At 36.1% G+C, this 20,293-nt stretch overlaps 1 protein-coding gene and 1 pseudogene across 1 annotated transcript; both read left to right on the forward strand.

Moving 5' to 3' along the window:
- The first annotated feature begins 1,463 nt into the window (after positions 1–1,463).
- On the forward strand, positions 1,464–6,494 carry LOC104889981 (uncharacterized). The gene is made up of 7 exons (XM_057394561.1): positions 1,464–1,620; positions 1,766–1,893; positions 2,089–2,172; positions 3,485–3,568; positions 4,384–4,535; positions 4,976–5,126; positions 5,873–6,494. Exons 1-7 carry the CDS (start codon positions 1,518–1,520, stop codon positions 6,302–6,304), a joined length of 1,134 nt encoding a protein of 377 aa, XP_057250544.1. The 5' UTR covers positions 1,464–1,517; the 3' UTR covers positions 6,305–6,494.
- Positions 6,495–7,490: 996 nt separating this feature from the next.
- Positions 7,491–20,019, forward strand: LOC125497115 (uncharacterized; annotated as a pseudogene).
- Positions 20,020–20,293: the final 274 nt, after the last annotated feature.

Genomic DNA, 20,293 nt, shown 5'->3' on the forward strand with positions numbered 1-20,293 from the left:
AAAATTTGGTTCCAGGCTATTCTTCCTATCATATGATCTTTATTTCGTTGCATTATTCTTACATATAACGTAGAGGATGTTTGTGTGATTTGTTGTGTTATTTATATGTATAATTTGGGTTGCCTCGCATTTTGGGAGTATTGTTGTAAATTTTGTGTTGTTTTTTTGATTGATTGATTGTTCATGACTCCAATATGGTTAAATAGAACAGTTTAATCTAATACGCGGTACAAAAATGCGTATGGAAATGCAATTCGCTACCTAATTTTGTTATATTTATCCCAAATTGATCACACTTGCATGCAACAACTCACCTCTTTCGGATCGCAGTTTGCGGGGTTTAGTGAAATAGATAGCAATGATTAAGAACATAGGGAGTATTTTATCTAGGCATTGAGGTAATTTGTAGAAATCTGTGAGGACCAGTTTTATATAGAGGTTCAATAGTTTTATGCAGTTCTCTTCTATCTCCTTAAATTATGGAGTTTCATGTAATTCGCGACCTAATTTTGTCATATTACCCAAATTTATCACAATTGCCATCTCAACTCTTTTAGATCGCAGTTCGTGGGGTTTGTGAAATAGGTAGCAATGACTAAGAACATAGGGAGTATCATATCTAGGCATAGAGGTAATTTCTAGAAATCTCTGAGGACCAGTTATATATAGAGGTTCAATAGTTTTATGCAATTCTCTTCTATCTCTTTAAAATTCCGGAGTTTCATGTATATGTACCTTTATGTGCCTTTGGATGTAATTTTTTTTTTTTTTTGGAGAAGGTGCATAATTGCTCTTATTAAATGAGAGGAACATGTCAATATCTTAGATGTGCTCTAAGCATGATGGCTCTAAGTCATAACGAGGAAGGCGGAGACTGCACTTAAAGGGTGGGTGTTTCAGGCCAATATAGTGACAAACTCAGGTTTTGTTATGTTAATATGCTTGGAGTGGTTATGACTAGCATCATTAATATAGGTTAACACTCCATTTTTTAGGATTCTTTGTTGAAGGCTCTTGAAACACGCACATATGCTATAGATATGAGTATGACCATCCAGTTTGTTAATTTTTATCTGGACTAGTGTTATTGACATGGCTGGATTTGATTGTTGATTTTGGTAGGAGGACTTTGAAAACTTCTGGTCAGAATGCCCATGGGAAGATGACTTGGGATATGCTAAGGCTGTGTGTGATCAGGTAATTGTTCTAAATAGGTGATCATCGCAAGATGCATGGTTGGTATTGGTTTCCTTGACGGCCCTGGCCCACTCCCTCAAAGGGCGAACATTTTCTATTGAAAATGCTATATTTGGTTGATCTCATTAAAGGCTTTGCAACTGAACTGGGAAAGTATCTTTTCAGGTGATGTTCCATTGGAAGTTGTGCATCTGACTGATGAATACTGGGAAAAGTGGTATGATCTTCCGTGTAGTATAGGCGTGTTTTAACTGCCAGTTGTTTTATGATTATATCTTAGCACTCCTTTTTTTTTGCATGTGCTCTAAGGTCTGAGACTCATGGGACTCTCTATTAGGTCTCAGGTCTCTTACATCATTGAAGAGTATCGGAATGGCCGTACTCCTAATCCTGATGTTCTCTGTAATACAAGAATAAAATTTGGTAAGTAGATTGATGGTTTGTCCACTTTTTTGTGTGAAGGAAAATCTCCTTTTTCACCAGTTTAGAAATTTTTGGATGCTAAATTGCTAATATTCTTCATTCAAGCTTGTCTAATTTTTGTCGTGTATCTTTTTTCCTCATCGAGGTGCATTCATGGATGCTATCAGTAGTATGGATTTCGATTATGTAGCCTCAGGACATTATGCAAATGTGATTCATCCATCTGCTGGCGCACTGAATAAGCATTCTATTCTGGAGCTGTCAAGGGATATGGTAATATTGTTGTCCGTGTTTGATCTGTTTTCTTTTGCTCAAGTATTGCTTTTGGTAGCAGCAGCTTGGTAGCTGCCAACATCTGTAACCATTTTGGTGCTTATTTGAGTATTTCTCTAAGGTATTGTTCTAACTTGAACTTCCTGGAAAGTGGAGACTGATGGGGATCATTCCGTGTGAACTTTTGATATGCAGGTCAAGGATCAAACTTATTTCCTGTCGCATCTTGATCAGAGTCAGCTTAAACGCCTTATATTTCCTCTGGGACATACATCAAAGGTGGGATGTGATTTCTTTTCATGCTTTTCATTCCTTTATCTTTAAATTTTTGCTGTCCCCCTTACTCTCTACAATCAAATTTTTGAGGCTTGAGATATACCAAGAGAACTTCTACATCTGGTTATAAAATCTAGTATACATTTTGGTTGCAAAAATAGGCACTCTTTTTTTGTCTTCCCTTCCCCACCCTTTCTCACATAAGGAAAAAGATAAGAACATTGCTGATCTTAGAAGAATTATTTAGTGGATATTGATTAATAGGTTTAAATTTTAATGTCACATCCATGTTTATTGAGCTTCACATGATGGTCATTACTCATTAGTAATGGTAGGTTGCTCCTTCCTATCCAAATGCCAGCTCCTACCCTCCTATGATGTTGTGTCCTTTTACTAAGCATGTTCCAAGTTCCATGACCCTCCTTGTTAGAATGATATATTGGGTGCAACAGTTGCAAGATGCAGTGACAATGCAAGCTTTACTGGATAAACTGGCCAGTTTTGTTTATCTCATGTGAATTTTGTCAAAATAATCATCATGTTCTGGATTGAAATAAAGAGTTTTATAAATTAATACTTTTATTCTTTTCCTAATTATCCATTTATTTGTTATGAAAAATGGAACTAAAATTGTAATGATACAATGTAAGTGCTCTAGTGATTAAGACCAAACTTGCAATAAGATAGGTTAAGATATCTTGTGAAATGTGATGCTTATATTTAGTGAGGATACACGAGTAATAAGTGGCAGCTAACAGTTGCGAAATTTTTTACTTTTGAAGGATGTGTGGATGTGTCATCGTGAATACCTGTCATTCTTTTCCTTGGCCCAAATTTATCTTTTCTGCTAGGGCTGTTTTTACAATCTCAGACACGATGGTCCAGATATTATAAGTCCCCCTCTCCAAGAACAATTGTCAATACTCACTAAATTTTGATGGAGGTATTTTATCAATTTGATGGTCTTGTGCCTAAAGTATGATAGAAATACAAAGCCTTTAGGTTTTGCAATGGTTAGCTTAACCAATGGGATGAGTTGATGGGTCCTAGCATGGAGTAAAGGTAATATATGCATTATGCTAAAGGTATGGCCTTGATGCACAGTGGTGTAGGTGGCTGTTGAAGTAGACTTATAAATTGTTGAAGTTCCCCTGAGAAAGCAGTTATGCAGGGACCATACTTAAGTTTGATATGAATTCTTGAGTCTGCTGCATTTCTTATCTTTAGCTTTTCTCATTTCTTAATCCTATTATTGTTCTGGCATTATGCGTACCTATGGATCTTTTCATCAATCAATATGTTACTTTGCTTTCAGGATGAGGTCCGTAAACTTGCCAGCATATTTGCTCTTCCAAACAAAGATAGGAAGGATTCACAAGGGATTTGTTTCCTTGGAAAAGTACGTTTTACCAATTATATTATTAATTTCATGCTTCAACATAGATATGGAATATAGATGCCGGCTTTCTCATTACTCAGTTCAATTTATATAAGCTTTTCTAGATTCAGTTCAATTTATAACCTGAGTACTAGGTTATGTAATTATCTGTGTGTTTTCAACATGATGAGCTTCTTTCTGGCCTGGGGATTCCCAATTTCTACGGGAGTTTCATGTACTGATTTCCTGTAATATTTCATACATCATACTGCCTTGAAGCTATGGCTCTTTGAGATCTGAGACTACTTTTGGTCCTTGTGAGTGGTGATAGTATGGCTCAATGCACTAATGTCACATTTGGTCTATGATACTTCCTCTGTTTTTTTAATAGTTATTTTTGACTTTTGCACTTTCATGTACTTATTTTGACCGGAAACTCAAGCATGTAAGGTATTGTTGGATTTATCCCAATATTATCAACTTTTTATAAGTTTCACAAATAGATAATTAATGGTTTAAGTTGTGTATTAGCAAGCGTGAAAGTCAAAACAATGCAACTATTAAAATACGGAGGAAGTATTTCATTGTTTATTAGGCAAGCCAATTAGTAGTGTCTATAGGTCTACTTCAGTTTGGTGTTTAAGCAACCACTGCATGTTGTGGAAGCTTTCTATTAACTTAGAAATATTATATAACTCTTTCCCAGGATGATAGCAAAAGAAAAAGTTGCTTGCTTTGCTGGATGTGATTTTGTGATTGTTATTGTGTCCAGTCCTTGTTCTCTTTCGAGCTCTATGCTGACTGCTAGCTGATCTAAATTTACTCTTCCATTTTAGATAAAATTCAGTGACTTTGTTGCACGGCATATCGGTGAGAATGAAGGAGTCATATTGGAAGCCGAGACAGGAGATTTTCTTGGGAAGCACCGTGGATTTTGGTTCTACACAATTGGTCAACGGCAAGGTCTACGCCTTCCTGGGGGACCATGGTAATTCATCGTTAACAATTCCATTATGGATTTTTGATATTCTTATGTAGGGGGTAGTGATGAGTGCACTAATTTGCTTCAATCTTAAATAGATGACCATAACTGTGTTTCGGCCAGTATTTTTGTTATGACAGTCCTTTTCATCATGAAGGTCTCCTTATTTTTGCCACCGTTTTAGTGTTAAGACAACAATAATGTATCAGAATAATTTTGCATGATATGATGATACTTTATACCTGCTTTGCCTTGATTTTTCCTGGGAGTGTTTAGCTGTTGTTGGGGATCGAGAGAGTTCTTTAGGATTGTGATAGACGTGCTTAGATTTAGAGTATACATAGATGTTCTTCCCCTCCCTTTTGTGGCCCTTATCCTTTGTGTTCTCAACCGCATTATATTCAAAACTTGCATCTTTGCCAACTTTTTTTCCCCCCGGTGCGCAGGTATGTTGTTCAGAAGGACACTAAAAACAATGTTGTGTTTGCGTCAAGAAACTATTATTCAGTTGATAAAAGAAGACGTGTTTTTCGCGTTGGGTCTTTGAAATGGCTTGGTGGGTTGCCTTCAGACAATATGAGTGAGCTGCAGTGCAAGGTAAAGGCCTTGAAGCATAGATTGTATTTCATTAATTTTTTTGTTTGTGATTTCTCATCAATGATGCCAACTGGTCCTTGGAAATTCCCTTTTGTAAATGTAAGGGCAATGCTACATATGTCTATGTTCTTGCTTCTTCAGATGATACCACATAGGCAGAAGCCTACACACTGCATAGTTACTTTGAGAACTGTCAAGAAACACATTCTGAATTTGCCGAATTATGCAGAATGGCTGGTTATTCAGGCATCATGTTCCAGTTTGATTTCAACCTCAATGGTGTATCTGCCTTGAAATCAGGACTACTGAGAGCCTTTACATTATGCTTCGTTCTTTTTTCTTCTCAACCCGGAATTAGCTGGTGATCATTATCGATGACGCAACCCTTGTAAGGCGGGGGAGATAAGGGTATCCTAACTCAGAAGGCAACCTCTGTCATTAATTAGTCAGGCAACTAGGAGTTTTACCTATAAGAAAATCACCACAATACCCCAACTTGGGGCCTGAGTTGGGGGTGATGAGAATCTATCTGGGTGTTGGAAACTCAGCATTCAGCTCCCACTTTATTCTCTTTTATGCTTGTTTGATCTTTGAGAACCATGGTTGCCCAGTGCCTCCACTTTTCTTCTTTTTTTATTTTTACTTTTAGACCCAAGTTTATATTGAGAAAATTATGCTACTGTTCATTGCATAATGTGTCGCCTTACCTACTATCTTTACTCTCTTTTTTTCTGGAACTATTTCAGGTTCGGCATGGTCCTAGCTTTTATTGCTGCAGTTTGAGAATAGTAGTTGGTGAAAACTGCGATGGAGATGTTGCTGTTGTCCATCTATCAGAAGATGATCAAGGCTTGGCGGCTGGGCAGTTTGCTGCCTTCTACCAAGGAAAGATGTGCATAGGCTCTGGTGTAATACTCGAGTTTTGGGATGATGAAGGTTTTCCAGTGTGTGAGAAGGCTCTTGAAATCGCTAGAATGGAAGACAAGTCAAAGCTCGGAAAACCTGTAAAAATTAAGGTTAAACCAGAGGGTCCTGATGTGGGTACCAACGAGAACAATGGAAGTATCCATCCTTCAAGTGCGAGTAGTAAACGAGTAGACGCTGAAGAGGAGGTGACTGATAGTTTATCGCCTAATTGGATGCAACAGGTGAAACAGAAAATTTTGCAGTTGTTTTAGATTTTTGCGTATGTTGTACACTTGTGCTAGAGGATGATGCGCGCCAATTTTGTAAATGTAGTTCATCTATTTGTTTCCTAGAGACAAGTTAGCAGATCCCACAGGCAGGCATATATTACTCTCACGTATTGCCATATTTGCCAATGTATAATTGTGACCATCGATTTTTTCTCAATAAAATTTATGAGAAGTTATATTTGGAAAATATATGCTATGACAACTCCAACATCTATACTAATTTTTTTATTATTATTCTGTTAGTAAAAAATGATAGTCAAAGTGGGTTCGTGAATACTTCAAAAGTCGAATTGTTGTATTTCTTTTCAGATAAAAGAGTTCCATAACTTACACTTTATATCAACGGCGTTAATTTTGTATTTGTTATCTTTACTTGTGACATGATAGTAACCAACTACCTTCCACATTCAATGTTTCTACTCGGTTGCCATCTTCTCCTTCACTTCTCCCCAATATAGGGCTTTGCTTTATATGGTAATTTGAAGAACAAAATAAAATATTAGTAAATCACCATTAACAACTTTTCAATGTACAAGTGAAGAATCAACATATGCCAAGTTTAATAAGTATACAAACTTAAATGAGGTTTTCATATCAAAGATGACTAATAACAAATGAAGTGATATATATTTTATATGCAAATTTAGGGGATAAGTAAATTTTTTTTTTTGGAGGGGATAGGGGATACGTAAATTCTTAATAAAGTAAACTCAACTTTAAGATGCAATTTGATGAGTAATTAATGACGACTTTATCAACATAAAGTAAAAATCAATATTGTTAATTATAGTTGTTTTTTTACTAAAAGTGGAGTGGTCCAAATAGATAAAATTACCCAAAGTGTGATTATTACAATAGAAAAAGAATAGAGAAAGTATGTAAATAAAATGGTGTTGAATCTCAATTTACAGCCGCACAAAATCAACAATGTTAACAAAAAATTTGCAAAAAAATAATAAAAGTAATATATGTAGTAACAATAGATAATGTTTAAAATATGTGATCTCGAAGATGCGCATAATATTTACAAATTACAATTAGAGCTGATAAAAGCTGACCCAATTCGATAATCGAAATTGCGGGTCAAGGGCAATCAACTTGCTTAATGACGAGGCTATATAAGAATGAAAATATCGTCGCGCTTTTATCCATTCCACCATGCTTCTACAAGAAATTGGCAGTTACATAAGAATATAAGATAAACCCGTCAAAAACCACCAAATAAAAGAAAAACCAGAAATCCAGCAAACACTGCTTCAACAATGGCGATTACCGGCGACATGGCCGCATTTTCTCTCTCCAAAACCTTATCTCTCACCACTCCTTTGCCGCAAAATTCTCGAACCTTCTCTTTTCTTTACTCTCTCTCTCCTCCTCTAAATTCTCTTTCTATCTCTAACTCCTTCCTTAAACCCTCCCTAAACCTCCATTTTCGACCTTCAGCTCTTCGTTCTCCGTCCTCTAATGGCGGAATTGACGTACCTGGTGAATTCCAAGCAGAAGAAGAAGACGGAGAAGACGAAGAAGGAGAAGATGAGGATGAGTTTTTGGATTACGAAGGTTATCAAAGTGAGGGAAGTGATGAGGATTTCGTCATTGATGAAGAAGAGCTTGAAGCTGAAGCTAGGCTTGCTGTTCGCGAGTTTTCGAGTCTTTATCTCGTGAATTGAGGATTGGTACGTAATTTTGAAGCTCAATTCTCGTTTTGTTTCAAATGAATTGTTTGCTATGTACAATTAGGTTGATGATTGAATGAATTGATGTTGATATTGAATCATTCCTACTTGTTATGAATTATGAATTCGAGTAGGCTGCTCGTTCGGAATTTGCTCGTAATTTTGTTATCTGGAGTTTGCATATGTGAACAACGAAGTAATTGTTTTGAATTTGATGAAAAGATATGGAGTTGATTACTTCTTTTCTATGAAGATATATATATGGATTCAACTGTTGAAATATGCTGAAGTAACGGCATTGTAGAATAAATGGACTAGATTAGACTTTGCCGAGTCCTAATTTTTTGAACTTGAAATTTGAGTCCAAATCCAGTCTAAAATATTTTCCTGTCGAGTCGACTACGACAAGTTTGGATTGAATTGGAGTAGATTTTCAATCCGTTTACACCTTTACTGAAGAGTGAAAATAGTTAGAATTATTAGTTTTGTTTTTGTATTATAAATAAAGAGTAATGACTTTAATTGTTTAATTGAGGATCGGTACATAACTTTGAAGCTCAATTCTCTTTTTGTTTTAAATGAATTATTTGCTATGTAATTAGGTTGGTGATTGAATGCATCAATGCTGATATTGTAATTCTGGCTGCCTATATATCCTCTACTTGTTATGAATTATGAATTGTAGTAGGCTGCTCGTTCTGAATTTGCTCATTGTTATCTGGAGTTTGCATATGTGATCAACAAAGTAATTGTTTTGAATTTGCCGAAAAGATATGGAGTTGATAGCTTCTTTTCTATGAAGATATTAATGGATTTGACTGTTGGAATATGCTGAAGTAACGGCATTGTAGAATGGATGGACTAGATTGGACTCTGCCGAGTCCTAATTTTTTTTGAACTTGAAATTTGAGTCAAAATCTAGTCCAATTTTTTTTCCTGTCTAGTCGACTACGACAAGTTTGGATTGAATTGGACTAGACTCTGGACTTTTCCAATCCGTTTACACCTTTACTGGAGAGTGAAATTATGTATGAGTTATTGGTTTTGTTTTTGGATTATAAATAAAGAGTAATGATTTTAATTGTTGAATATGCTGAAAAATGTGGAATGTATTACAGCTAGAGCTGTTTTTTTTCTCCTGACTCTCCTTTATTAAGTTCAAATATACTCATGGTTTTTTATATTGATCACATAGAGGAAGACGAGGCAAGTCTTCGCGGAGAAGTGGGTGGAAAACAAAAAGGGCGGAAAATTCTACCTAGAAGTGTCAGTTCCTTTTACCTTATTATGTTTCTCAATTTAATACCATGGTTCATGACATGTTTTCGAAGTGGCATTTTGTATATGTTCAAATTTGCCTGATATAATATATATATGTATGTTTTTAATATTTTTTATTCTGCACATGCAGATACCTGACCATCTTCTTCCGAAGGTTGCAATTTTTGGAAGGCCAAATGTTGGTAAATCGGCATTGTTTAACCGTCTTGTGGGGGTAATTCTAGTAACCTTTTGCTTGAGTTTCCTTCCTCACTATTGTTTCTCATTTCCCTGTTTTATTCCAATCTCATTTCTATAGGGTAACAAAGCAATTGTGGTAGATGAGCCTGGGTTACTAGGGACCGTTTATATGGAAGGTCTTTTTGGGAGATCATGAATTCATGGTTGTAGATACTGGTGGAGTTGTGACATTATCAAAATCACAGGAAGATGTTGTTGAGGACTTGAATGTATCCACAACTATAGGTATGGAGGGAATCCCATTGGCTGCTAGGGAGGCCGCTGTGGCTAGAATGCCTTCCCAAATTGAGAGACAAGCAGCTGTAGCTGTTGAAGAGTCATCAGTCATCATATTTGTTGTTGATGGTCAGGTGTGCTTCTCTCGTAGCCATTTTTTCTAAATTTTCTTCGTCTGTTTTCCATTGCTTTTAACATGTTAATGAAGCATTTTGTTAACATTCTTAAGTGGGCCAATGACATAAAGAAGTTCTAGTTGGATCCTCCAAAAAGATCCCACTTTCTCTTGCTTGGAAGTAACTCATATGGATACTTCTTTCTCCTTCTCTGCGAGCTTGTATATTCCTTTTCTCAGAATCATTCTTCAACTCAAGTGAGTGGCCCAGCTTGCTTTTAGTGCCAGCTTCCATTGGGATGACCTTGTCCACTTATAAGTTATAAGGAGCTCCCATGAGTTGGATACTTGTGTTATTATGCTCACACAAATGCTAGATCCACAAGGCCAAAAATTGCCACTCTCTCTTTTGGTTTCCCTTTTCCCTCTTTTTGATCTCTCTCTTGTAGATCTTTTATTGAAACTCCAGACTGCCTTCTGAGCTTTGGATGATGGATGGATTAAGATGATTAATTGGTGGAGACAATTCATTGTTTTCTAGTTATTTATAAATTTGGTTGCATTACATTAGGATTAAATTTATCATCTCTGTTTGTTCTTTGTCAAGTAATACTCATTGAGACAATCCTGAACAGGCCGGCCTAACTGCAGGTGATGTGGAGATAGCTCATTGGCTACGTAAAAATTATTCAAAGAAGAATATTATTCTTGTTGTTAACAAATGTGAATCTCCCAGTAAAGGGCTAATGCAGGCATCAGAATTTTGGTCTTTGGGGTGAGTTGTTTATCACTTCTATTTTCAATCTTATGTTTCTTTGCTGTCATTGAATGCTTATGGTGACACTCTGCATTGAAGTGCATATTCAAATAGTGTCTATCTTTTCATATGTTTGGATTATGTTTGCTCATGTTTTTGATGCAAATGCTGGTATTTATGTTTTATGCTATCTCATTCCCTTGTAAGGAATGTGCATGATAACTTTAGGGTTAAAGTTTCTGCTGTTCTGGTTGTAGGAATTGGAGGAGCATGAAAAAGTAATCTCAAAAATGAGGAAAAAGGAATTAAGGAGCATTGAATAGTAACCATTACCTAACGAGTATCATATGGATTATTTGAATTTGAAATTTCTTTTGTGAAGTATTATGAAGTTAATACTTCCATTAGATTTGAACATCTTTTGTATTCTTAGACAAAGAAGTAGAACATTTAAACGTGAATTCTTATCAATAATGTTTGTATGCCACATGCGGGTTTATGATCTTTTATTGTCACGAACTCACCATCTTAACCTGTCCATATGTCAGTTAATATCTACTTTGTGCATGGAAATTGAGGAGAGTGAAAGGGAAGAGAATTTGGGTGGGTTTGGGTTTTGACTTTACTGAGCAAGTAGAGAACAATATTGCCAGATGTTAGCATAAATGTGGGACATCTCGAATTGAAAGATGTGGACTTTAATACAGGATGGAGGGAGCAAAATTTTGCCTGGAGTTGGATTGACTGTCATTTCTTTGATTACTTAACTGATATATTGAATAAGTCTAAGACTACAAGACCCTAATCAGAATTTTGACGAGCATGCTGTCTCTTGTTGTTTCAGCTTGCTTAATGTACTTACCTTCTCTATTGGTGGTAAACAGTAGATTGTAGATTCGATACACCAAAGCTTAATTTGTCAACCTATCAAAATTAATCTCCTTACCAGAATATAATTGCAATTTTTTACCTTCCTAGTAGCCAATAAAAAGATATAGGCAGTTTCATTTCAGACATTGATCATGGAATTAAATGAAGGCTGTTCTGTTTTGTTAAGAGTTAAGACTGTTTCATGAATTTTGCCAAAAGCTGTTCTAGAACATTAATTTTGACTGAACATTGTGACATCCACTACTGAGTAAGGATTTTTGCAGGCTAAAAATAACAAGATAAGATGCTACCACTTTAACCATTGTATGCTATGTAGAACCTATGACTTCTTCATAAAATTCAAGATTAGGTGTAAAATTAATTGCCAAGTATATATTAAAGAATATTTTTGAAACCTCCTGAATTACAGTGATAAATATAATTTTTTTCCATATTTTGATCCTGGCCATGGAGCGCGACACAACACCTATAAGATGTCATTTCTGCAGTTGTTTACTATACTTGATATTTTATGTGCGTGAAGGGGTCCTAGACAGTGCTAACATGCAGAAAATCCAATTGTCTTTGAAAAGTCACATATGTTCTATAATTGCACTAGTAAGTGATTGCATGCCTGGCCAATGAATGGTACATGTAGATATGAACTTGTTTAATGTTCCTAAAGCCTGTAGATATGGATATCAGCCATGTGAGAGGCTTAATGGGTGTATCTTCTTGTAAGACTACCATGGAGAAAATATAAAATTTGGATGTCAAATATTCCCCTATCTTCTGTTTTGTTGCCTTTATCTGACATGTTTTTCTGTTCTGTTGGTCATATAGGTTGTCGCCTATTCCTATATCTGCTATCTCTGGAAGTGGAACTGGGGAGCTCCTCGACCTCGTCTGTTCTGGGCTGACAAGAGTTGAGGTAGAATATAGATGTCAATAAAAAAAAAATTGTTTTGGTTCTTGAACCTAAATTGAACGTAGGAAGACAAGAAATTTGAGTCAGAAATCATAGCTACTTTTTTGGTTTGTTTTACACTTCATGGTGTTGCAGATGCATGAAGCTATAAAGGTTTCTCATATGAATTATTATATATTTTTTTTCGGGGCAGTCCTATAATGATTATCATTGTCAGTATCTTGACATATGGAGTGCACATGTAACATGCTGTCTATCTTACAAGTATAGGAGCCTGTTGATCTTGAAGAAAAAGAGAAGTACGTTCCTGCTATTGCGATTGTGGGAGGCAATGTTGGAAAAAAGCATTTTGAATGCATTGGTTGGAGAGGACAGGACTGTTGTAGCCCAATCAGTGGTACTACTCGTGATGCTATTGATACTGAATTTACAGCACCAGATGGCCAGGTTTGTCTATATCTATGAATTATTATTTATGTTGCTCAATGCTGGCATTTGGTGGTGAACCTTGGACAACTTTCCGATTTGTGTGGAATACCTGTTGTGGTGTGTTCTTTAACTTCCTGTTAAAATCTGACATGTTATCGTATTCCCATTGATGGTAGTAATTTTTTTTACACTTATACCCCTCCTTACCCCCACAGAAGATTTCCAACTTGCATCCACTTGGACATTCTCACCCCTTTATGATAATTTTTTTTGCTTTTCCATACTTTACCCTGCATGGACCCATGTGCACCCTCTCTCCTGTTGCCATAATATGCCTACAATTAGTAACAATTTATTAACTTAGAGATTTTTTTTGTCATTTTTGGTTGTATGGAATGCAAACATGTTCACGAGCTTAGGGCAACCGAGGTTGTGTGTAGCTGCTCTGTGTCATCAGTATCTCAAGTTTTCTGAATTTACTTCAAATGAGAACATTGGGGGAAAAGAAATTATGTACAACTTCCACCTTTTTTTTAGTTCTTCCTTTTCCTCTCCTAAGCTCTAAGCCTCAATGTCCTCCCTGCCCCATCCTATCGTTGCCTCTCCAAAATGCTGCTGGCTAGTTGCTGGTCTGCGACAACCATCCAGTGATTGCTGCTTGCTGGTGAAACGTCACCTTTGTATCTTTCTTAAATTTTTTCTCAGAATGGAAAATGGGGATCTTGGAAAATTTTGTCTGTCTTTATCCTCACCCCCTTCCCCCAGTTGCAGCACTATCTTTCCTCCCATACTCAGTCCCCACAGCCATCATCCCATACTTCTGCTGCTTCTTGGAGTACCCGGCAATACTGAGGTTATCCCACCACACTCCTCCTCGGGATATACGTCGCCCCCATTGCCTGACTTGTTTAGTGTCTAGGAGGCTTGGTAGCCTTGTATGGTGAATTTGTAACTTCAGCCATATATTGCAGAATTTAGGCTTATTGATACTGCTGGAATCCGAAGAAAACAGCTGTGGCATCTTCAGGGAGCACGACTGAAGCTTTATCTGTTAATCGAGCTTTCGTGCTATTCGCCGCTCTGATGTTGTAGCTCTGTGATTGAGCAATGCCTGTATAACAGAACAGGTAAAATTCCTTCTTGTATCCTTGTGGCAGTAAAGATGATAGAATTCTACTTTTCAACAATGCTGTAAATTGCTTTATCTTGCATCGGAGGTCAGGGTAATTCCCGATCACGGACTTCAAAATTTGGTTTCTTGTGGGTTTAAGTTAGAATTCTCATTCTTTGTTTTTATAGGTCTACATATTATTATTGTTCAAAATCTTCATATTTTTAGCTTTCCACTTCTATTTAGATTACCATGGCTTGACTGATGCCCAGAGATGGTGCCATGAAACTGGTTCCCATCTTTGGAATTGGGATCACAAAGGCATTTTCTCGTGTTCCTGCACTTATGCTGTATATGTATGGACTTGCAGAGAGGGTGGGAGCTGTAAAGAATTAGTACTAGTTTTTTACTGTTTTCTTTTTTGTCCTTTTTGATGGGGGCTTTTGAGGCAGGGGAGGCGATTACGCAAGAAATAGGTATAATTTAATAGTTGAATACATTTTGTTACTTTTGATCTTTCTGATGTTTCTTGAGGCTCTGAAAGTTTCTTTTATTTTCTTGCTTGGTTGCTGGTTCGGCTTTTGCATAGTCCTTAGTTCTGTACTTTCCTTCAGAACCGTTTTAGAATTGATTTCCTCTCTCCAAACATGATTATTGCTCTTGCTTTCGTCTGTCCTGAAGGAAAAAAATAAAAGAAGACCCCCCCCCCCTCCATGGTACTGATTCAATTTCAACTCTAGCTAAATGTGTTCATTTCACCTTAGAAATTAGGGGTTCTTGTAAGTTCCAATAAGGACTAACTTTTTAGGTTACTACTATATTAAATTGTAATGAGCTCTAAAAGTTCCAGTATGATTTCAAATAATTGATTTTTAGGTGAAAATAACACTTTTATGTATCCCTTGTTAAGGCTGTGCAGAAGGGTGACTATTATTTATTATTGAAAGAGGTTATGTATTTAGGAAGTCCATTTTTTGCAAGTTAACAGAAGCAACTGATAACTATCATTTGCAGTATCTTTGTACATTCATGTAGGCTTAAGAAAAAAATGTTTATGCTTCTTGATGGCCTCTCGTACAGCTTGAATGTATTTTTATCAAAGGGGTTGATATAATGATATTACGTGCCTTATTTTTTAGGACTACAAGATTGCGAACAAATGAAGTGGAAGGGAAGGGTTGTTTGATTGTTGTGAATAAATGGATACAATACCAAATAAGAATCAGGAGACAGCAATGGTGTATGAGCAAGATGTTAGACAGAGTTACGCAGTCTTCATTGGGCCCCCATTGTATATGCAGCTGCAATATCTGGTCAAAGTATCGATAAGTATGAACTATCGCCATATTTTTTTCTTTCTATTCTTAAATAAGTGAGAAACTTGATTGTTTCTCCACATTTATCAGTCCTAAATATTATAATTAGTCTTTACGCATACATTTGAGGCTGATAACGTTTTAATCTAATAGATGATTTCTATTACTAAATTCTTTTTTGTTGGAAAATTTTGTTGAAGACTTTCTCACAATTCATAGGGTTAAGATGCTTTGAAAGAATATCTATCATTTGTAGCTATATGTCAGTGCCTGAAGTCTGCGTGATGATATTTTGGTTGGAGCAAGTTGGCAATTGAAGTCCTCGCCTGTCCTTTCAATTTTGTTTTGCAGAGCTCTTATGTGTTTATTCATGTAAAGCTCATCATTCACCAAGCATAATGGCCGAGATTTTTTGGCATAATGACCGTATTTAGTCTCCTCGCTGCTGAAAGATGCAGAGCTTTGTAAGTGGTGTCAAAGCTGGTATTCTCCATAGATTGGACTTTAAACTGATAAATAAAATGTTATTATGATAGAGATCCTACTTTGGATTGTAGGGTTGGTAGTATCGTAATATCCTACAAATTGGGTAAAATAGAGATAATTATGCCAGAATATTGTGAAACACTCAGTGTTAAAAATTTACGCATTTTAGTAATGACTTGTTTCATTAGTAAATGGTGATAATAATTAAATACTTTAAGATTGAAGTAACATGCAACCAAAATCAAATAGGAGAAATATAAGATGTGAAATTACTTATGAATTTTCTATGATAGGATCGGATCATAGAGTCGTAGGATCATAGAATCGTATCAAGATCCTACCATGTGATTTTTTCTGGTTGGGTAGGATCAAGAGATCCTACATAGGATCGGCATTGATGAGGTCCTTTTGGATTGTAAAATGGTAGGTGTAAGACTCAGATCGGGATTTTAACAATGGATAGAATAGTGACCTGAATTGTAAGGCAATACTATATTGTCAACTCAGCATTCTTGCTGATCACTAGCTCATAAGTGCATGCCGGCGTCGGTAATCTAGATTGAAACATCCTATTTTGTCAAGTGGATGAATGATTTTAATGATCCACTTTTATTGAATGCAATTAGACGACCGAAAAGGATGTGGGGAAACAAATGGATCCCCATGGTCATCATGAAACTATGACAGCACTTCATTTTGTAGATCTGAACTACTTTGGCCGATACAAGTGTAGTCTACATTCTTAACGTCCACGATCTTCAAACTGTTATCCATGACTTTGATTAGGAGTTGCAGTGATAGGTGTAGTAGTCATATATCTGCTGCAGTATGTCTCAGATGTTCTTGGGTTTAGGTAGAGGGAGCAGCAGCAAGATTGACAAAGGCATGGTATCATGTGATGTTTGAATCTGGATTGGTATCTTATACAACAGTAAAAAAACTTTTGAATTATTGGGTTAAAGATTTGTAAATCTGACCCTTCACCCTGCTGGTAGCTTCATGAATCATGATAGTCAAGGATTTTATGGTATGGTTTATTGTGGTGCATGAGTTGATGATACTGTATGACTGTATCTGTACGGGTATATAGCAGCGTTTCACTTGTATTGTATAAACTTTATGGACAATACAGATCTGAAAAAAAAATTATCGAGTATTCCTGGAGTCTTAATTTATTGTTCAGGAGTTACTTTGTTTCCTGGTCCTCCTGGAATATTCTAGCATGGAATACCTTGCATCAGACATCTAACTGGGACCCATAGAAGGATACATACCACATCAGACAAATTATAGTCCTTGCAGACATGTTGATTTGGCATTTATTATGATGTTTATAGGATCATTGTTGCTGCCAGCATAGTAGAGAAAGAGAGGTCAAGGAGGCTAAGTACGGCCACATTGAATCAAGTTGTCCGAGAGGCTGTGGCTTTTAAAGCTCCACCAAGGACTCGGGCAGGGAAGAGGGGACGTGTTTATTATTGCACACAGGTATTCCTCAGGTTTAAAATTGTTTTTTTCCAGAGCACCATAAAATATGTCTGCATACTATGTTTGGAGTATAACTAATGTGGTCCTACAGTTTCTTTTCAAAATACTTCTCTTAGGGGGTGTTTGGTATGGATTTTTCAAGGCATGGAAACGGATTCAAATAACACAATCCGTTACCGCCTGTTTGTTTAAGCTCAAGGAGTAATGCTTACCGTTACTTAGGTGTAACAGTTTCCCCCATTTTGATTCCGCTCATTGACCCACGGAAACAAATCGTGTTTCCTCCATTCAACATCTCTCATTGACCCTCACCTACCAAAGCTCTTTCTCACCCTGTCACTCACTCTCTCTCTCTCTCTCTCTTCCAAATTTGATAACTTAGCATGCCATTGTTCAACATCTTGCTTCATCATCCAAGCCTCTTTAAAATTGGGTCAAATAAAATCACTCAACAACAACTCATCATTCTCAAAACTCACCCACCCAAAAAAAAAAGTAAAAAAAGAAAAAAAGAATGAGCTTTCATGATGATCAACAATGACAGATGATTGATCTTCCTTTGCGATGATCTTATTTGATGTTTGATGATTTTGATTTTTGATTTTTGATGATGTGCTAATTTTGGTCTGTCAGTGTTGGGTATTTATGATGAATAAAAGAAAAAATATTTATTATGATGAATAAAAGAAAAAAGTGATTAAATCATCTGATTTTTTGATGATCTGATGATGGTGTTGTATTTTTATGATTAAAAATAGAAAAAAGTGATTTAATTATCTTATTTTTCGAGTAAGTTGTAGTAACAAAGCAACTTGTGATTAATGGCCCACCATTGAATTGGAATTAGAAAAGAGAAAAATTTCTAGTAGTAAGTTGAAGCAATAAAGCAGGTTGTGATTAATGTCATTCATTTTTGTTTTTCATTTATTTTAATTGAAAAAATCATGCATTAATAATAATGTCATATAAGAAAGAGAAAAAATAAAAATACAAAAGTGATTCCATTTCATTGTTATATTTGTTTCCATTCCATTAGGATACCAAACAACTAATAAGAGTAACACTTATTATTACCCTTTCCCCTCCTTATCAAAATCCTTTCCATTCCGTTTACGGTATTCATACCAAACACCCCCATAGTGTTTATTGTCTGTTTGCCAATTAGTGTTAACATGTGTTCATTTGAGGCATCCTTATGCCATCTACGACATCTATACTGTTATGCTGACATATCATCACAAATTCACAATGTCTGCATTACATGAGAAGCTTATGAGCTGCTGGTATTTTAGAATTTTCAAATACTGTTATGGACATTGTGGGGGCAATGCATCTTCAAACTTGTACGTTTGTAGTAACGTCTTTGGATATTTGCTGAGGGACTTGTCAGTAAGTGTAACGTTCTTCATTTGAAGATCAGATTTTTCATTCAGCTCCTGGTTATTGGCCAAATAAAAGATTGTATCTAATGTTGGCATCTTTTTTAAGTGACATATTTCCATATCCTTGAGTAAAACTGGTCCTACAGACTGCATCAATGGTGTGTAAGTAGTAATTGTCAAAGAAAGTAGTGCAAGGGGATACACTAATTTTCTCCATTCAAAGATAATAGCTACATCATCCCATGATGCCTCCCCTTAAAGTAAGGATTGACATGATTCACCAATAATCCCTTGTAATAGTTGTGTTATTCCCAAATTCTCCGACACTCAATCTAAAAGCTGTTACCTTGAAATTTAATATCTATTTCTTCACTACTTTAGAAAAGGGAATATAATTTACTATATATTGAAATACTATGAGTAACCATTATTCTAATGGAGTATCCTTCACTGCTGAGTAATATTGTTATATCAGTTTATGCTCATTGCAAGATCTTTGGTAAAGATTTCAACCTTTTGTTTTGGTGCGTTACTATTTGTACGCTTTCTAAGGTCTAAATGTCACAGGCTGCTATCCGGCCTCCCACATTTGTTTTCTTCGTCAATGATGCGAAGCTCTTCTCTGAGACATATCGTCGCTACATGGAGAAGCAATTGCGTACAGATGCTGGATTTGCTGGTACACCGATTCGTCTTTTATGGCGCAGCAGAAGGAAATCTGAAAAAGATGCAGGTCATTTATGTCATTGCTTTCATTTATTACGTTTCTGCTGAGAAGTGAGAACTGAATAATATATAGTTAGTTTCCAGTGATCTCTAATATTCGTTCTTACTACAGGAAACACAACAAAGACACGAGCAAAGCATACGAAAACTAAAAGAAAAGAAGTTGTAACTGTGTAATTACTTTTCACTAGACAAGCTGCGGGCATCCCTAAACAACAATCAGCGTCGTAAGTGCTGCTTTGAGAACTTCAGCTTGGTGGTCTATTTGAGGATCCAAGAGACAATTGGTTCATTAAGGGCTTTGAGTTCTTCCCTAATTGGCACTTTTTCATGTCATTATACCGCTTTATCCCTGATTACGATTTATGAAGCCTCAGCTGTTAAATTCTCTGCTGAGAGTGGTTAAGTGGCATGATAGATCATAATCAAATCAGTAGGACAGTATTGGTCGGGTTTGTAACATGGGGAAGCCTTACTAATTATGGTACAGTTGTTACACTTGGTAGTGATGGTTTTAAATGTAGGGTTTTTATAATATATAATCTACTAAACGATAATTGTATGTAGCTTATGTTGATATTTTGAGCTGTAATATAGTTGTTACAAATACCTTAAGTTAGGATTTTAATGAGCCAAATGGAGCGAATTATACGAGACTGAATTTTCTACTCTTTCATTTGATAGTTGCTGAGCTAAAATAAAGCTTAATGGTTTTACTCACTGATCTCTTCTGTAATATTGACAGGTTTAAACCTCTTGAAGGAGATTATTTCTGTAGGTCGACCCTGAGGTTTGAGATAATATTGGTAAGATATATCAACTATTCAATAGTTCCTTCGTTGCTTTATAACTGCAACACTTTGACTGTCACGCTCTTTACTCCATAAAATATACATAGAGATAGATCCCACAACATCGCACATAATAACATATCAACATATGTAGGGTAA

The sequence above is a fragment of the Beta vulgaris genome, chromosome 4, assembly GCF_026745355.1.
Source record: "Beta vulgaris subsp. vulgaris cultivar EL10 chromosome 4, EL10.2, whole genome shotgun sequence".
NCBI classification, from domain to species: domain Eukaryota; kingdom Viridiplantae; phylum Streptophyta; class Magnoliopsida; order Caryophyllales; family Amaranthaceae; genus Beta; species Beta vulgaris.

Coding starts and splice junctions, on each gene's coding strand:
- LOC104889981 (XM_057394561.1), top strand. CDS start 1,518: ATGGGACTCTCTATTAGGTCTCAGGTCTCTTACATCATTGAAGAGTAT. Junction 1,621..1,765: donor TAATACAAGAATAAAATTTG/GTAAGTAGATTG, acceptor TTCCTCATCGAG/GTGCATTCATGGATGCTATC. Junction 3,569..4,383: donor GGATTTGTTTCCTTGGAAAA/GTACGTTTTACC, acceptor CTTCCATTTTAG/ATAAAATTCAGTGACTTTGT.